Genomic DNA, 17,262 nt, shown 5'->3' with positions numbered 1-17,262 from the left:
GCCGAGAGATTTAGGCCCTGTTTTTGGAAACTGCCAATCAGTGGTAGCTAAGGATGCAGTTACAGAGTGCTCAAAAATTGTGGTTTTAGCAAATCCACATGGTTGTTTGCGATAAGTGAAAAAATTCAGCTGGAGATTTACCACTTCCACTTGTGCAACTGTTTGAAGTGCAGCTAAAAAGCTGAAATTAATACTAGAAAAGCATTGAGAAGGTCCCGCATGGAAACTGGTGTAATATTTGACAACTACCACAGCATCTAGGTGGGCAGTAAAATGTGAACCTGGAAGTGTCAAATACCACCCCAGTTTCATCATTCCTACAACTGCATCCACCCCAAACGACTTTGGCACTGGGTATTCTCAACTTCCCACTCCAGCTACCTCCAACACCTAATTTCCAAACAGGGCCTATTGGAAAAGTGGGTGTCAACAACTGGATTTAGCTTCCACACCCAAATGCATGAACTTCCATTGCAGCTACCAGTTCAAACACCCATCACAAAGGAAGTTTGACCATGTATCTAGCAAATGCACAAACTCCAATCCCAGCTGCCAGTTTCCAAACAGAGCCAAATTCAAGGATGCAATTCTCCAACATAGTTTGTCAAGCATCACATCTAGGAGAAAAGTTAACTGGAAAGACCATGAACGCCATTATAATCCTTTGGCATGAGGTAAAGTTAATTAGCTGCTTAACTTGGCACTTTTTTGCCCAACAGGGCACTGCCTTCCTAGCTGCAGCAACCATGTTTATCACCTAACATGGAATGACCACAGTTTGAAGCCCATGGGGGGGATACCCCTTGCTGCAAAGTCGAAGCTGGGTGTATAAATTGGAGAGCAGGGGGGAAACCTCAATGGTTTTTATCAATCAGGGGCTTGCCAATGTGCAGTTAGTGATAAGGGGTTTTTCCCTGGTGTGGCCCAAAAAAATAAAGAAAAAGAAAGAGGCAAACTCCTCTGATTCCCTTTGCCACCTCCATCCTGCTTTTCTTTCACATGGGGATAATATGACCACACAAACTATCAAAATTTTATAGACCATGTTCTATGTCACATAGGTGTGGGTGTGGATGCGGCACTTTAAAAAAACTTGGGTGCAGGGGTGTGGGGAGGGTGTATATATATATATATATATATATATATATCAGTTTTAAGTTAACACCGTGTATGTGTGCATTTATGTATTTATATATATATAATATAAATAAAAATGGAGTTAGGGTTAACTGAATCTACTTTTTGAATAGAAATGGACCTCAGTGTGGTGGACTTCACCTAATACAAAGGAAGTTGTGTCCAAGTGTTGTACCCACCTGGGTGTGAGTGCCGCGAGTGTGGTGCCCTGTTAAAAGAGTCGGTGTGACATAGACCATGCTAGACAGAGTACTCCAGTCCTTACAATGAACAAGGGTCTAGCGAGCAAACACAAGAATAAAGATGAAAATGTTCATGTCAAGAAAACACAGCCAAGTTCCATGGACATGTCTATCAAATGAAAAAGACTAACTTTGAGATTGACATGATTGCTGCACCACAATGAGCTACTCAAGTAAATCATCATCATCATCTGGAAGAGGCTGTGCTGCAGCTGCAGACAACTGAGCTTCTTGCCTGAAACAACATGAAGCATGGTAAGCACTATGAAACATAACAGTCGTAGCTGAAGCAGGCCAAAAGTTTCAAGCAAGCCAATTATTCAAAATGATGAAAACAGTTAGGAAAGTGGCATCAAGAATGCCAATACAGCACAACCCCACACAACAAATCTTAGAATAATCCACACGCTGGCCAACAACCGCAAGCAGCCCAGGCATCGTTTGACAGAAGTCAAACTGATAACTAGATTAATCATATGTGGCAACACAACAGCAGCCCAACAGATTAAGCCTAAGAAGCAGACATACCATAGTTTGAGAATTCATTAGGTGCAGGGAATCATGTTTCATCCATGTAAATTGATGAAAATTTAGGTAAAAACCTAGCACAAAATTCTGTAACTATTTGTGACCAATAGCCCAAACACCCAACGTTTTTATTTCCATGTGTGTGTGCATGGAAGCAATCTTCTGTATCTATGCATACGTTAATTCAACTTCACACACCTGCCAACCCACTGGCATCTGGTTCTTCAAGTTATATTAGTAAAGCTTATGTTGTTCGCATTAGATTCTGACTCGATCTGACAGTATGGTATGCTTCCAATATAGTTACCGGCTATGTTACTTGGAGCTTTTGCAGGCAGATGTTTAAAAATCCCGAGATCATAAAGAGAGAGAGAGAGAGAGAGAGAGAGTTGCTTCACTTTCAGGAGAAGCGACCTCTAAACACCCTAAGAGCTGGTGAGCCTCCACTAATGTATCTCCAAGCACAAGTATCTCATCACAAGGCTTCATCATTAATAATAACCCCAATTAGGCTCCACAGATCCATCGGATTACAACCCATACAACTATACTTCTAACCCAAACCCAATACAATCTGCATGCAGTCACCCACTTTAGCCACAAATATTAGCATTTTTTTCAACAGATTACATTTTAAAAGCCTTTAGCAAAAGCAGAGGCATTCACCTTTTAAAATTTCAATCTTTATTGTTTTATTTTTGCAAATTGCAATAATTTTCCAATATATATAAGGATAATATTTGCTTATGTTGATATGACGTCATATTGAATGACCACTCTTTTTTTTTGGTTTCTGATTTTATTTTTGTGGATCAAACATTACTAAAGTGTTGGTATGAAATCACAAGGCTTCAGCAAGGGATGCTTGACATAAAATGAATAGTTTCACAAGCTCCTTCATTGAAAAACTATATATATATATATATATACCGTGAATAAATGATATCAATAAAAATGTCTTCCACAAGAGTGAAAAAAAGAAAAGACTTACTCTCTTTGTGCAGCTAGGTCGATTTCAACTTCAGGGGGGGCAAGTGCAGGTGACTCAACAAAGTGCAGATTAGGATCCCTGTCCAGACTTCATGGTAAGGTCACGCATTTGAAGTAACCAGTCTCAAGAATTACACAAACAAAATTAAAAATAAAAATAGCATGGACATTATTTAAATAAAAAAATAGAAAGATAAAAGGGAAACTTGAGTTCATTTGATTTTCAGTACCCAGCAAGTTTTCTAGCAAGATAGAGGAAAGGCTTCTCAAAATTGTAATTGCTTTTCGCTGAGATTTCATAGTATTGAAGGTTCTTCTTCCTGTGGAAAGTCACTTGCTTTGCTTTTACCTGCCTGTTCTTGACATCGACCTTGTTACCACATAAAACTATGGGAATGTTCTCACATACCCTGACAAGAACAAAGTAGAATTAGATTATCATTCATGCACCCGTATGTGCATGGGTTTGGGTGGTTGCATGGCATGATTTCTCGCACTCACCTACAGAGATCTCTATGCCAAGTTGGAACATTCTTGTATGTTAGTCTGGCAGTTACATCAAACATGATAATTGCACATTGTCCATGGATGCTGCACATTAAGAAAGGCAAAGATTGGGTCAGCAACCAAAATATCCATGTCCTTCACATCTACAGAAAATGAACCATTGAGAGCTCTTGCAGAAAACGTTTTCCAGACTGTGCTTGTTCTCATCAACATCGTCAATTACAGATAAGATAAAGTATGTTATCAATGAAGATGAAGTTCTTATCTATGAGAGGAAAGCTGGAAGACTATAAATAGGCAATTTCCTAGAACCAATACTCGATAGTTGTAAAGCTACTACACATATTACTCACCAGCAGGAGAAACATTAAAATGGGAGCAGTGAAGTTAATTAGCTTTTCTATAATGCAACAGAAGCATAACAATTAAAATATGCTGATAGTTCATGCAAGCCAACAGTAGTTACAAAACACGCTAGAGCATATCTACCAGTTCACTAAAATGCTTGTAAGATACAACTGTTCAGAATTCATGGAAGGAAATAGTGGAACAAGTTAACAGCAATTGCAGATAATGCTTGAAATGTTGTAGGAACCATAATCACAAATATCATTCTCTGGAATTTCTCAAGGGAAAATGATGAGATACTTTAGAAAATAAAATCTAGGTAAAATCTTGGCAACTTTAAAAGAAAAAAAATATATATAAAAGAATGACAAAATAAAAAACACATACTAGTTCACACTTCTAAATACTTAAACATCACTGACAGTAAAGGGGTGACAGGTGTTGCAAGCTGTATTTTCTTCTTTATTATGAGAAAAAGGGGAGGGGTTGCCAACCAAGGTTGTATGTATCGTATCGTAACCCGTATCAGTCAGGCCCAAAATAAGATACATATTGTATCGTAAAAATCTAAAAAAAATCATAACACATGAAACAATGATGAATTACACAAAATACAACAAAAAAATCACATATGAAGCATTTATGTCTCTATGAGATGCATATGACATCATCAAACATCAACTATCTCACAAGAATAATGCAAAATATTAAATATCTTGCAATTAAAAACATGTCACAAGACTCATACTTTCATATTACATAAACAAAAAATATTATGGCAATAGTTGCACTCGATTTTCAATCGGTTTTCACTCATCACTTGAGTGTCTCATTGTCATGATGGATCATCTAATGTCATCTTTGTTTGAGTATGGAGCCTGATTTTTACCTTGATATAAATCTCTAGTTTTCGTAGATCAAACTTCATGGTAAGCTGGCAGGGATTGTAATGGGGGCAGCGCCCCCGAAGCAAAAAAAAAAATTGGAAAGTAGCTTTATAATTTTACTTATAATAAAGATTTTTTCCCTTAACCCACTTTCTTGAGTGAAAAAATGGTGGAAATACACTTTTACTTTAGCAAACCACAAAAGCCCTCCCCTTTGTGCATGGATAATGCCACCAAATATATCTAGCGAGTCCTAGGGTGTGTGGATACCTCTCTAACGGCTTATATACAAATAAGGGTGCTAGCCCTCAAGAAGTCTTTAAAACCCAAAACAGAAAAATTACAATTTGACCATTTAAGAGTGTTGATCTTGTAACTCCGCCTGTGTATAACTAAGGATATGTATGAAAAGGAGTAGTAACCAATGTCCGCACGTGTGGAGGGGTGAAAACCAATTTTTCTATAACGGTTGGGTTACATCAAGGATCAGCTTTAATTCCTTTCCTATTTGCTATAGTGATGGATGAGCTTATGAGATCAATTCAAGAAAATGTGTCGTGGTGTATGTTGTTTGTTGATGATATTGTTTTGATTGATGAGTCTAGAGCTGGGGTTAATGCTAAGTTAGAATTATGAAGACAGGCATTGGAAGCAAGAGGTTTTAAGTTGAGTGAGAGTAAGACAGAATATATGGAATGTCGGTTTAGTAAGCAACGAAGTAGTGATGGAAGTGTAGTGAAGCTTGGTGAGCAAGAAATACCGGTGGATGATTGTTTCAAATATTTGGGATCTATCATTCAAAAGTATGGAGAAATTGATGGAGATGTAAATCATAGGATAAAGGTTGGGTGGATGAAATGAAAAAGTGCAACTGGAGTGTTGTGCCATCGTAGAATGTCATTGCGGTTGAAGGGAAAGTATTATATGACGACTATTAGGCCCGCTTTACTATATGGTACGAAATGTTGGGCTGCCAAGAGACATCATATTCAAAAAATGAGTGTAGCTGAGATGCGTATGCTTAGATGGATGTGTGGAAATACAATAAAAGATAAGATTCAGAACGAGGAGATACGTAAGAAGGTAGGCGTTGCACCTATTGAAAATAAGATGAGAGAGAATCGTTTACGGTGGTTTGGACATATTCGGCGAAGGCCTAATGATGCTCCAGTTAGAAGGTTGGAGAAATGGAAAAATATATTAGTTAAAAGAGGTCGGTGTAGGCCTAGGAAGACTTGGATGGAGATGATAGGAAAGGATATGAATGCTTTGAACCTCACCGAGGACATGGCATTGGATAGAAATGATTGGAGGAGAAGGATTCACGTGTAACTGTGTAAGACCCAGAATGATTTTCTTTGTTGGTTCATATCGCCGACCCCAATTGTTTTGGGATAAAGGCGTTGTTGTTGTTGTTGTTGTTGAAGAGTGTTGATCTTGTATCATATGATACACTACGATACGCATGATATAAGTGTGTATTGTATCGATATTCTAAATAGTAACGATATGTATCGTATCGCAATACGTAACAACATTGGTGCCAACTGCCAAACCCCCTTTCATTTTTTTTCTTGGGAAATAAGAGGGAGGAGAGCTTCCCCCATCTCCTTTCTCTGAGATAGAGGGGAGGGGTTGTTGGCCACAACTAGTGAACACTCTCTGTTTTCCATGAGAGAGAGAGAGCATAGGATGGTGGCTAGCCACCACAAGTAGGAAGAGGACAACAATCACCGTATCACTGTCTAATCGACTAGCGAGGCAAGCGGGTTGATATCTGGTTCCCATGTAGGCAATACCAAATTTGAAAAATCACATATCCTTTAATTGGAATAGGAGCCGAATATGAAATCATTCCAGCCAATTCCAAGTTCAATCATAAAAATAAAACCCAAAACTAACTGATATCAAATTCATTAATGAAAAGTTTGCCAGCCATTATACCATTGTTACATAGCGTTGATCTTAAAGTGAAGGGATGCAAAGTGACAAACTTTTGAAAGGTTTCTAAGTTACTTATTTCACAAGAATATTGTTATGTCAAAAATATCAATTTTTCCATGACATATCAACAACAACAACAACAACAACAACTACGCCTTCATCCCAAAACCTATGGGGTCAGCGATATGAACCAAAAAAGAAATTCATTTTGGGTCTTCCACATGAATCATTTTCCTCCAATCATTTCTATCCAACGCCATGTCCTCGGTGAGGTTCAAAGCATTCATATCCTTTCCTATCATCTCCATCCAAGTCTTCCTAGGCCTACCCCGACCTCTTTTAACTAATATATTTTCCCATTTCTCCAACCTTCTAACTGGAGCATCATTAGGCCTTCGCCGAATATGTCCAAACCACCGTAAACGATTCTCTCGCATCTTATTTTCAATGGGTGCAACACCTACCTTCTTACGTATCTCTTCGTTCCGAATCTTATCTTTTATTGTATTTCCACACATCCATCTAAGCATCCGCATCTCAGCTACACTCATTTTTTGAATATGATGTCTCTTGGCAGCCCAACATTCCGTACCATATAGTAAAGCGGGTCTAATAGTCGTCCTATAAAACTTTCCCTTCAACCGCAATGGCATTCTACGATCGCACAGCACTCCAGTAGCACTTTTCCATTTCATCCACCCAACCTTTATCCTATGATTTACATCTCCATCAATTTCTCCATACTTTTGAATGATGGATCCCAAATATTTGAAATAATCATTCACCGGCGAAAAATAATTTTTCCATGACATATCGACCACGAAAAATATATTTGATTTAATCACTAATAGGCAATATTTTTTACTGGTGTTGTAATATTGTACTGTATTATACGATATGGTACGAAACGTATCGTTAATTTTTAAAAATACGCTATGATACACACTTGTATCGCGATACGAGTGTGTATTGTATATGTATCAACTATATCATGTTGTATCATACGATACAAGTGCGGCACACTTAAAAAATACGCTAGCAAGTTTTTAGTTTTAAAGGCCTCCGGATCTAGAGGTTGTTCATATCGTACCATATAGTATGATACGGTACAATATGTATCGTTACTATGGGGTGTTCTGATACGATACACACCTATACCCCATATCTCGATACGGGTGTGTATCTTACGATGCACTCTCTTATGTTACGCCCATGTATCTTTCGATACCCTACAATATGGGGTGTATCTTAAAATACATAATAAATGCAATCTAAATGCACTTATTTCAAAAAAAATAATTGAAAACATATAAGGCCCCTTGTGGCTAGTTCATATTCATCCCTAAAGAGCTTAAGAGTGATTTAGAGAGATTTTTTTCCAAAAAAAAAAGAGATGATGTTGATGAAACTCAATGATTGACGTTATCGAATTCATTTTTGTTTAAAATTTAAATAAAAAATTAGTTATAAAAATTTTTAAGCATTAAAAAACAATATATTTTTTTATATAAACACATTATTATGAATCTTGTAACTTATTAGCTTAGATTTATTATTCAATATGCATATTATGTCATAGTTTGCATTTTCGTGTGAGATTGCTAATTATAGCATATTATCTTGATTATTTAAGGTTCGATGTCTTATCCATGTCAATCATACCAAGACGTAAATGCTTTGTATGTGATTTTATGGTTGTATTTAGTGAAATTCATCATTGTTTCATGTGTTATGGTTTTTTTTAGAATTTTTGCTATTTTTCTGATTTTTCTTGATTTTTTGAAAAAAAATTTATTATAATTTATGATACATTTACGATATGATATGAAATGATTTTATGGTTGTATTTAGTGAAATTCATCATTGTTTCATGTGTTATGATTTTTTTTAGAATTTTTGCTATTTTTCTGATTTTTCTTGATTTTTTGAAAAAAAAAATTATTATAATTTATGATACATTTACGATATGATATGAAATGATACAATGTAACTATGGACCCAACTGATACAGGTTACGATACGATACATACAGCCTTAGATAGAAGAGAACGCATGCACATTAAAACTCATGAGATCAATTTAGACGTTGATTCGTGTGTTAAGGGGAGGGCTTTTACGATTTTCTCAAGAGTGCATTTTCACTATTTTTTCATTCAAGGAAGCGAGTTAAGGTAAAAAAAAAACCTGTATTATTTGCTTCTTATTGAGTTTTTTTTTTTGAAAGATGGTATCAGAGAATCCGACATAGCAATGGGGCATTCAAGTAATGAGTGAAAACCGATTAAAAATCAAGTGCAACTATTGTCAAATTCTTTTTCAGATGGTATTTCTCGGTTGAAGCATCATTTAGCTGGGACACATCATAATGTGCAAGCATGCATGTCAAGAAAATTATCGGATGTCGCAATTGACAATGCCAGCAATTACTTGATGATCTTAGGAGAAAATAACAAGAAAGAGAAATTAATGAGGTAGAAATGCGGTACAAGGAGCCCTAAGAGGATGTTTATTACGAAGATGAGCTTCCTACTTCTGATCCTATAACTCCTAGGATAGGATTAGAATTATGAAGTTATGCAGCGAAGGGGAAAGGTGTGGTTGATGTCAGTAGTAGTGTCATCGCAAGCACAAAAAGAATAGGAGGGAGTTCTTCAAGTAAAAGTAGAGCTAGAAGCTCTATTAGAATCTTTTTCCCTCCTAAGATTGTCTCTAGGACGCAAACCATTATTCATACTTTTATAACTCCTCAACATTTAACCGATCAGGTGAATCTCGCAATTGAGAGATGGTTTTATGGTGCCTGCATTCCTTTTAATACGGCAAATTCCTTTCATTTTCAGGTCATGGCAGATGTCATAACCAGTATCGAGCCTAAATATAAAATGTCTTAATATCATGCTTTGAGAGGAAAAGTTTTATATATTAATGTAAAAGAAGTAGAGGCATATTGTGATGACAAGAGGTAGTCATGGAGAGAAAGTTGGTGTAGCATCATGGCAAATGGGTAGACAAACAGAAAGTCAAGTACCTTAATAAATTTTGTCTATTCTCAAAGGAACTATATTTTTTAAGTCAATTTATGTCTCATGCACGCCCAAGACAGCAGATGTATTGCTAAGAATTTTTAATCAAGTTGTGAAAGATGTTCAACTTCAAAATATTATGCAATTTATTACTAATAATGCAGCAAACTATAAGGAAGCAAGTAAATAATTGGCAAAAAAAATTGGGTCATTCTTTTAGACTCCATGTGTTGCCCATTGCATAGACCTCATGCCTCAGGACATTGACAGCATGGATGAGATAAAACATACAGTTAAATGTTGTAAAGAAATTACTAAATTTAATCATGCATGGGTTTTGAGACTATGATTCATAGTGCAATTACTAGATTTGCTATGAATTTTTTCATTATGCATAGTCTAGTAAAAAATGGAGTTGCACTAAAAAAATGTTTTCACATATGAATGGAGTGCATATCCCCATGCACAAAAAAGAAAGCATAGAGAAATTATAAATATTATATTCAGAAGTGAATTATGGGATTCATGCGTGAAGTTGTTGAGAACAGCTATACCTTTAGTGAAGGTGCTTTGATTGGTTGACAGTGAAGACAGACCAATTACGGGTTATCTCTATGAAGCAACAAAAGAGGTCATTTGAGATAATTTGAAGGATAAGTAAAAAGTGTACATATGTATATAGAATATCATTGATCATAGGTAGATTGGACAACTTCATCAACATCTTCATGATGCAGCATATTATTTAAATCTTGCATTTAGATACTCTCATACGCTTAAAATAGACAGAGAAGTCAACAAGAAACTTTTGGAATGCATCGAAAGGTTGAACCCTGAGTATAGCATTCAAGATCAAATCATAAGAAAACGAAAACTTATGATAATACATTGTATGATATTGGGAGGCATGCAACAGTGGGAAACTATGCCACGATGCATTCAAGTAATTTATTTTGTATATTTAAATTTAATTTCATATTGTTATTTAGTTATGATGTTTTGTATGATGGTATTTGTTATTATCTTATTGATTTCTTATTTTCTTGGTTTTTTTTTCAAACATGTGATGGGCCAGGTTTAGAAGTGATGTTTCAAATTTAAGAGACCCAACTAATTTTAATTTTTTCATGTCATCTTTTTAGACAAATTGAAAACTTATCATCAAGAGGCACAAAGAGCAATTCGATCTCATCAGTTCATAACATTTTGATGAATTTGATGCATGGGTTGAAGAAGAATCAGGGACTTTTTTGAATGAAGAGGACATTTAGGGAATCAAAGTGGAAAGAGCACAGGAGGTAGAAGATGAATACCCCATGTATCTTGGAGACAATGTGGATGTCGAAGAAAGAGGAGAAAAAGATAATGATGATGAAGATGATTATAGTTATGGTTATTGAGATTTTATATAATATGTTTAAAAAAACATGGTTATTTAACACTTAATTGTTCATAAACTTGGTTGTTTTGTTTTTGTTTATGTAACATGAAAGTATGAGTTTTGTGGTATGTTCTTAATTGTAAGAAATTTAATATTTTGCATTGTTCTTATGAGATATGCATGCAATATTATCTATGATTCTATATTAGTTGATGTTTGATGATGTCTTATGCAGGCTCGTAGAGACATAAATGATCCATATGTGATTTTATGGTTGTATTTTGTATAATTCATCATTGTTTCATATGATATGATTTTTTTGAATTTTTGCTATTTTTTTTTCTTGATTGTTTTAGATTTGTTGAAATTTTTTTATTAAAAAATTATGATATTTTATGATACGATACAGTGTTACTTTGGGTCCGACCGATACAGGTAACGATAAGATACTGACAACCTTGTTTTTGACATAGCACTAGATTGCTCCTGCATCAACAATAACAAATGTTATACACACATGCATGCACGAACACAAAGAGTATCCAAAATTCCAAATGCCATTGCTGCAGCAATTTTACCAACTATCAAGAAGCAAGGTGTCTTTTTAGAGAAAAACTCAATAATTCTTAGAAAAGAGAAAACAGATTTTGAAATTTTACAATTTTGATTTCCAAAAACAGATCGATTATGGAAATATTCTAACAAAGACAATTTATTGCCTTCTTTTTTAAAGTTGATCTAAATTACCTTTTCCGTTCCAAAATTTTGAGACTAGAAACTTTTGGAAGCACACTTGTTGCAAGAAGACCACTCTAGCATATTGTATTAAGCCTTATATATCCAATATTTGTATTAATGACATAATACAACAACAAGCATACATTTGTAACTTAAGTTGAAGCACATCCACAACACAAAGAATTCAACATACATTCAGTAGATTGACAGTTCTCATCAACTTAAAAGCCTAAAAGTAGAAACAGACGCCCATTAACACAAAGAATTCAACATGCGTTCAGTCGATTGACAGTTCTCATCAACTTAAAAGCCTAAAGGTAGAAACAGACGCCCATTACTCACTAGTATCCATCTCGAAGACCACCAAACTTTTCTTGACCTGCAGTGTCCCAGCAATAAAACCTGATTTTACCACAATTGGTAAAAAAATCCAAAGGATGAACTTCCACGCCGATTGTTGCTGCAAAAAAAAAAATGATACACTATTAGTTGAAATAATTTACATTGTGTGTTTCTGTATTAAATCTGCTCTTGTTATACCTATCTATTGTCCTTTCCTTAACCTTTATTTAACAGACCCTTAGTGCAATGACCATACTTCACATGAATATGCACAATTTCTCTATTCTTCTTTTTTGTAGCCAAGGATTGCCGCCTTTGATGACATTCAAAACTAAGACCCATAAGCTAAGATGGCCTGACTTCACCATCCAGTCATCATGTATAAACCGCAAAATAACTTCCTGTGAATGTACTACTCAAAAGGGATACTTAATGTGTTAGCTATAGCACTGCATGAGTTGATACACAGTGCCTCATATCCATTTTTATGGCTAAGTCTACTGCAGTTATCTAATCTCATTCAATCCCTTAGCTTTCATCTATCATTGTCAATGTCCCCCAGCAGAGTGGTTTCGCTGTTGGCATTATTTATGATTTATACACATTTGTGCACATATTCAAGCATATTGAAATAAAGGCCCAATAGTTTTTTGCTGACATGAACAAAACTGTGGCAAATTTTCTCATTTCATAATTCATCTCCTGTTTTGATAATTTTCTAAGGTTTACCTTTATCAACTCAATGAGTATGCCCTTTATTAGTCTTAACTTAGTTTTTCATAGAAGTTCAATGCTTGAAGAGTTTATTAAAATCCTCATTTTGATATTTACAATTTCAGACTTACTTTCTTATTTTTCACTGTGGTTTTGTTAACTCAGGGATTTTATTTGGTGTTTAGAGTCAGTACGTGTATCTACTTGTTCCATTGAGTTATTTATCTGCCTTTAGATTCTGAGATATACGTCTAAATGTTAATAACTTTAATTTTTGAATTGTTGCCAAAAGATTAGTTTCACAATCTTTTTTGTGGTTCATGGTTTTTCACTTTTGCAACGAATCTTTCTAAACCACTCGTGAATGCATAATTTTTTTGAGTAACAAACAATTGACGAAAGTCCCTTTAGTTTAGATCTATTGGAGTTCAGGTTTCAGTCATTGAGTTTATTATTTATCATAGGAAATGGCACATTTTATTTCCATCTTCTGGTATAAATCCATCTAAATGTTGATGGTTGACATTCGAAAAAATAATTTTCAAATCCTAGTTCTACGAGTTGAAATCAAAATTGCAAAGAAAAAATCTTGTCTTGGTTTAAAGATTTGAGAATGATTTAATATCAACGGGCAGAACAAGGTAGAACCAGCATTCTAAATATGGTAGCACTTTGTGTCTCTGTGTCGAGGGAGACGGATATGTATATCAAATACCACCTTAAATAGGCAATTCTTACAACTCCTTCGTAGCAGGGATTCTAGGGCCTGAAGATTGTGTTTTCCCACCATAGATCAAAAGCACCCCTAAGATAGCCACCACTTGAAATGTCATACAGATTTAGGATGTGTCTAATTAAAATCTATATATAACAAAAGCTGACTAATAAAATCTAAAATTAACACATGTAGACTCCAACTCTGGCTGGGAGACTCCCTAAGTAGGGCACCATATCCTTATCAGAACTGAATTTTACACATAGAAGTGCCTAGTTAGATAGAAAATTTTCCATAGCCATTCTGGTTCAGCTTGAAAACTCCCAACCAGATCTGACCAACCATCTAACCTTCTAGATGCCTACCAAATCCAACAAAACAAACTCGGGTCTGTTGGATATGTGAGTCAGATACGTTTGACGTTAGTCTAAATGATTCAAGGCAAAAACCACAAGACTGGAACTATGAAAATAGGAAGACCACTGCAGACTTGGAAGCAGGCAGTTAGAGGTAACACGAAGGATTACAAATTGACAGAAGCTGTAGATCTAGATAGAAAATAATGGAGAAATAGGACTCGCAAGGACCACCCCATACATGTGCGTGCGTGTGTAAGCACAAAAACAAAGGTTCAAACAGATTGGGAAGAATCAACACTCACGCTCATATTTCTTTTCAAACTCTCCGGTGAGATGACGCTTGACGAAAGTGGTCTTTCCTGTATACACCAAAAAAGGGTCGAGAACAAAAGAAAGAAGACAACAAGGCCAACCCAATCATAAGAGAAAATAAACAAATAAAAAAACATAAACCTCCGTGTAACAAATAAGAACAACAACAACCATCCACAAAACCATAACAAGCAGACCTGTTCCGCCATCACCAACAATGACTAACTTGAAGTTCGGGTAATCAACCTGTTGTTGGTTGGGCAGTGCCTGAAAGCAAGCATTCCACAAAGAAATGAACCACAAAACCAATCAAAGGACAATAACGAAATAAAACCCCACAAAACATCTTCGGAATACTCAAAAAGAAATAGACCCATCATGAACAAACAACATCAACACGGAGAAGAGGAAGAGAACAGGGACCACCATGAAGAAAACCAACAAAGAAAAGAAAAACAGATTACCATCAATACGGAGAAGCAAAAAAAGAGAGACCAACATGAACAAAATAAAAAAGGAAGCAGAAAAGAGATTGAAAACGGGAAGAAACAAGAGCAAAACCATGGTTTCTCGGAGATTTGAGTGCTTTGAGAAGGTGGGTCGCGCTTCTTCTCTCGCTATGTGTGTGTGAATGCGATTGCGTTGCAATGAGGCCGAAGGGAAAAATAAGGAAAGAGTTTTCCCTCTCAAAATGGAGCTCCCAGATTTTGTGCCCCTCTCCTTATTAAGGCCTTAAATACGAGGAAATTGAAGTTTTGATTTCCAGACGAGTTGTTAATTTAGGGAGCGGTCCTTGGCGTCAAAATCACGCCATCTTTTCAACTGTCCGATCTTCCACCGCTACCGTTGTCCACCACTCATCGCTTGGAGCTGAGATCGACGCTTGCTGATCCAGACTTGCCGATTACGAATCCATCGGACGGTTGAAAACCAGTCGTGCGAACAGCCGGTTCTACTCTCTTGTGTGTACGGATCGAATCCAAAACTCCCAAATATGTAGAGTCAAATCTGAATCAGATCCAAACGGTATGTCCCTACTTGTGTGTGCTTCGATTCCTCGGATCTCGTATACGTTGTACTTCAGTCTTGCTCCAGACCCGCGTCCAGATTCTAGGTAAAACAGATCATCAGATTTAGGGCGATCAATGGGTCGGGTACCAATTCTGCTCAAACTCTATTTCCTTAGCACCAGCATAAAAATGTTAACACATATTCTTCAAGTTGACCTTAAGCCAACCCATGTAGTAATATGTTTGTTGGATATTTGACCTGACCTTCATTGACCCAAGTGTTTTATATATTTTTAGTGAAAAATAAACTCCATAAATTTTATGGATCTGACAGCCCGAATCTAAGCCTGATAAATTTAATATTAACAGCTCCGCTGGGACCATGGAAATGAAATGATGATACAAGTTTTTTTTTTTTATTTAAAGGAAAGAGTAAACTGTATTTTATTAATTCAGAAAGAGTTCATAGCTGACGATGAAGTAACAATCCTTGGCATTACAAGAAGAGTAGGGCAACCGAGGCAGGTAGGAAGAATCCATTAGAAGTCGATCGCCGGCCACTTTAGCACTTCCATGTGAAAAACATCAGATAAAATGTGAAGTAGTAGTCAAGAAATTGAGTTGAGCTAGAACAGCCCTCTGAAGTTCTAGTGTTGAGCTTCCTCCGAACTGCCAACCAAGCCTAGAACAACCAACATCGTCAAATATAAAAACACATGCTGCTCCGAGGTAGGGATGGCAGTGGACCGGGGGTCAATGGGGCCCTGCCCTGCCCCGCCTCGCTCTGTTTGGACAGGAGATGAAGGGCATGAAACGTGGATGAAGGCGGCGATGAAGGTTAAAATTCATCCCTGTGCGGGGATGGACTTACGCTTTCCCCCGCCTCGCCCCATCCCCGTCCCAATCCCCAATCCTTCAAGGGATGATTATAGACCAAGGGGAAACGGGGCCCCGCCCTCTCCCCAACTAAAATCTGGCCTCATTATAGACCAAGGGATTTTAAATATGATTATTAATACAATCTGAATCTGGTTCCAAACCTGACTAGTGGGATTCGGGTTAGATATCGGGTTATATATGACTCGTTAACATCCCTACGGGACTCTATCTCTGTCCTGACATACAGGATGCGGGTTTTGGGTTGGGTATAGGTTCAAGGGTACGATGTGACAAACTCAAAAATTGTGGGTACCAGGGTATGGTACCATATATATATATATATATATATATATATATATGTGTGTGTGTGTGTGCGTGTGTGACCCATTGACAGCCCTACGGGACCCTCTCTCTCTCTCTCTCTTTTGACATACAAGGTGCGGGTTTGGGTGTAGGTTAAGGGTACGATACGACAAACTGAAAAAATGTGGGTATCAGGGTATGGTATCATTACTATATATATGAATGGGTATTGTGTTGTCCCTACAAAAATACAGTTTTTGATATTTTATGTTGGATATAACCGTCAGATGTGTTTATTAATGCTTATTTGTTAAGAAGCAAATTTTGTTTCAAATTGATAAGATGCAAAAATGTGAAAATTTTGCCACATTTTAGTACAATATCAATCATTTATTTTTTACCGCTTTAAAATACATATATGAGCATACCGATGCTTTGTCGAATCATGTATTATATTTAATAAATAATAATAAACACATCTAACAATCCTGATCTATCATCAAACACCCAAAACATATGTTGATTTTTGTATGTTCTCATAATACACATTTAGGAGTTCAATTTACATTTACTTATTTAATCAATAGTTACTATGATTCCTTTTTTTTATTTAGTCATTAATCATAATAACATATGAAATGAGAATATAGTTGCTGCATTGTTGGCAGGCGGAGTATGAAATGGATGTAGAAAAAAATTATATGATGTAATCAGCTTTGCCAAATGAAATTTTTGAAATCATAATAGCATATGAAATGAGAGTCTAGTTAATACATTCTTGGCAGGTGATGGACTATGAAATGGACGTAAAAGAAGATTATATGATGGAATCGCCTTTGCCAAATGAAAATTTTGATAGCCAAGGAGAAAAGAAACTTCAACGCTACATTCTCCAAGTATAAT

The 17,262-nt window shown here is 36.2% G+C and overlaps 1 protein-coding gene across 2 annotated transcripts; it reads right to left on the bottom strand.

The window, feature by feature from the left end:
• Positions 1-1,381: 1,381 nt before the first annotated feature.
• LOC149820416 (GTP-binding nuclear protein Ran1B-like) lies at positions 1,382-14,915 on the bottom strand. 2 transcript variants are annotated; one of them, XM_089983809.1, is made up of 8 exons: positions 14,729-14,915; positions 14,365-14,434; positions 14,158-14,214; positions 12,068-12,185; positions 3,399-3,488; positions 3,128-3,307; positions 2,899-2,976; positions 1,382-1,614 (listed from the first exon to the last, which is right to left on the bottom strand). In XM_089983809.1, the coding sequence occupies exons 1-8, from the start codon at positions 14,729-14,731 to the stop codon at positions 1,545-1,547; spliced, it is 666 nt and encodes a 221-aa protein (XP_089839935.1). In that variant the 5' UTR covers positions 14,732-14,915; the 3' UTR covers positions 1,382-1,544. The 2 variants fall into 2 exon arrangements, with proteins under 2 accessions (XP_089839935.1, XP_089839936.1); XM_089983810.1 differs by lacking the exon at positions 14,158-14,214 and having other exon boundaries at positions 14,729-14,863.
• Positions 14,916-17,262: the final 2,347 nt, after the last annotated feature.

Source organism: Nuphar pumila, chromosome 12 (assembly GCF_984573655.1).
Source record: "Nuphar pumila chromosome 12, dmNupPumi1.hap1.1, whole genome shotgun sequence".
Lineage (NCBI taxonomy): Eukaryota > Viridiplantae > Streptophyta > Magnoliopsida > Nymphaeales > Nymphaeaceae > Nuphar > Nuphar pumila.
The sequence above is the reverse complement of the archived record's forward strand: the minus strand, read 5'-3'. Positions and strand labels throughout refer to the sequence as shown.

Excerpts from the sequence above, each read along its gene's own strand:
- LOC149820416 (XM_089983809.1), bottom strand. Across the intron at positions 14,215-14,364 it reads TGTTGGTGATGGCGGAACAG|GAAAGACCACTTTCGTCAAG; the intron begins GTCTGCTTGTTA and ends TGGTGTATACAG. Across the intron at positions 1,615-2,898 it reads GACCTAGCTGCACAAAGAGA|GCAAGAAGCTCAGTTGTCTG; the intron begins GTAAGTCTTTTC and ends ATGTTGTTTCAG.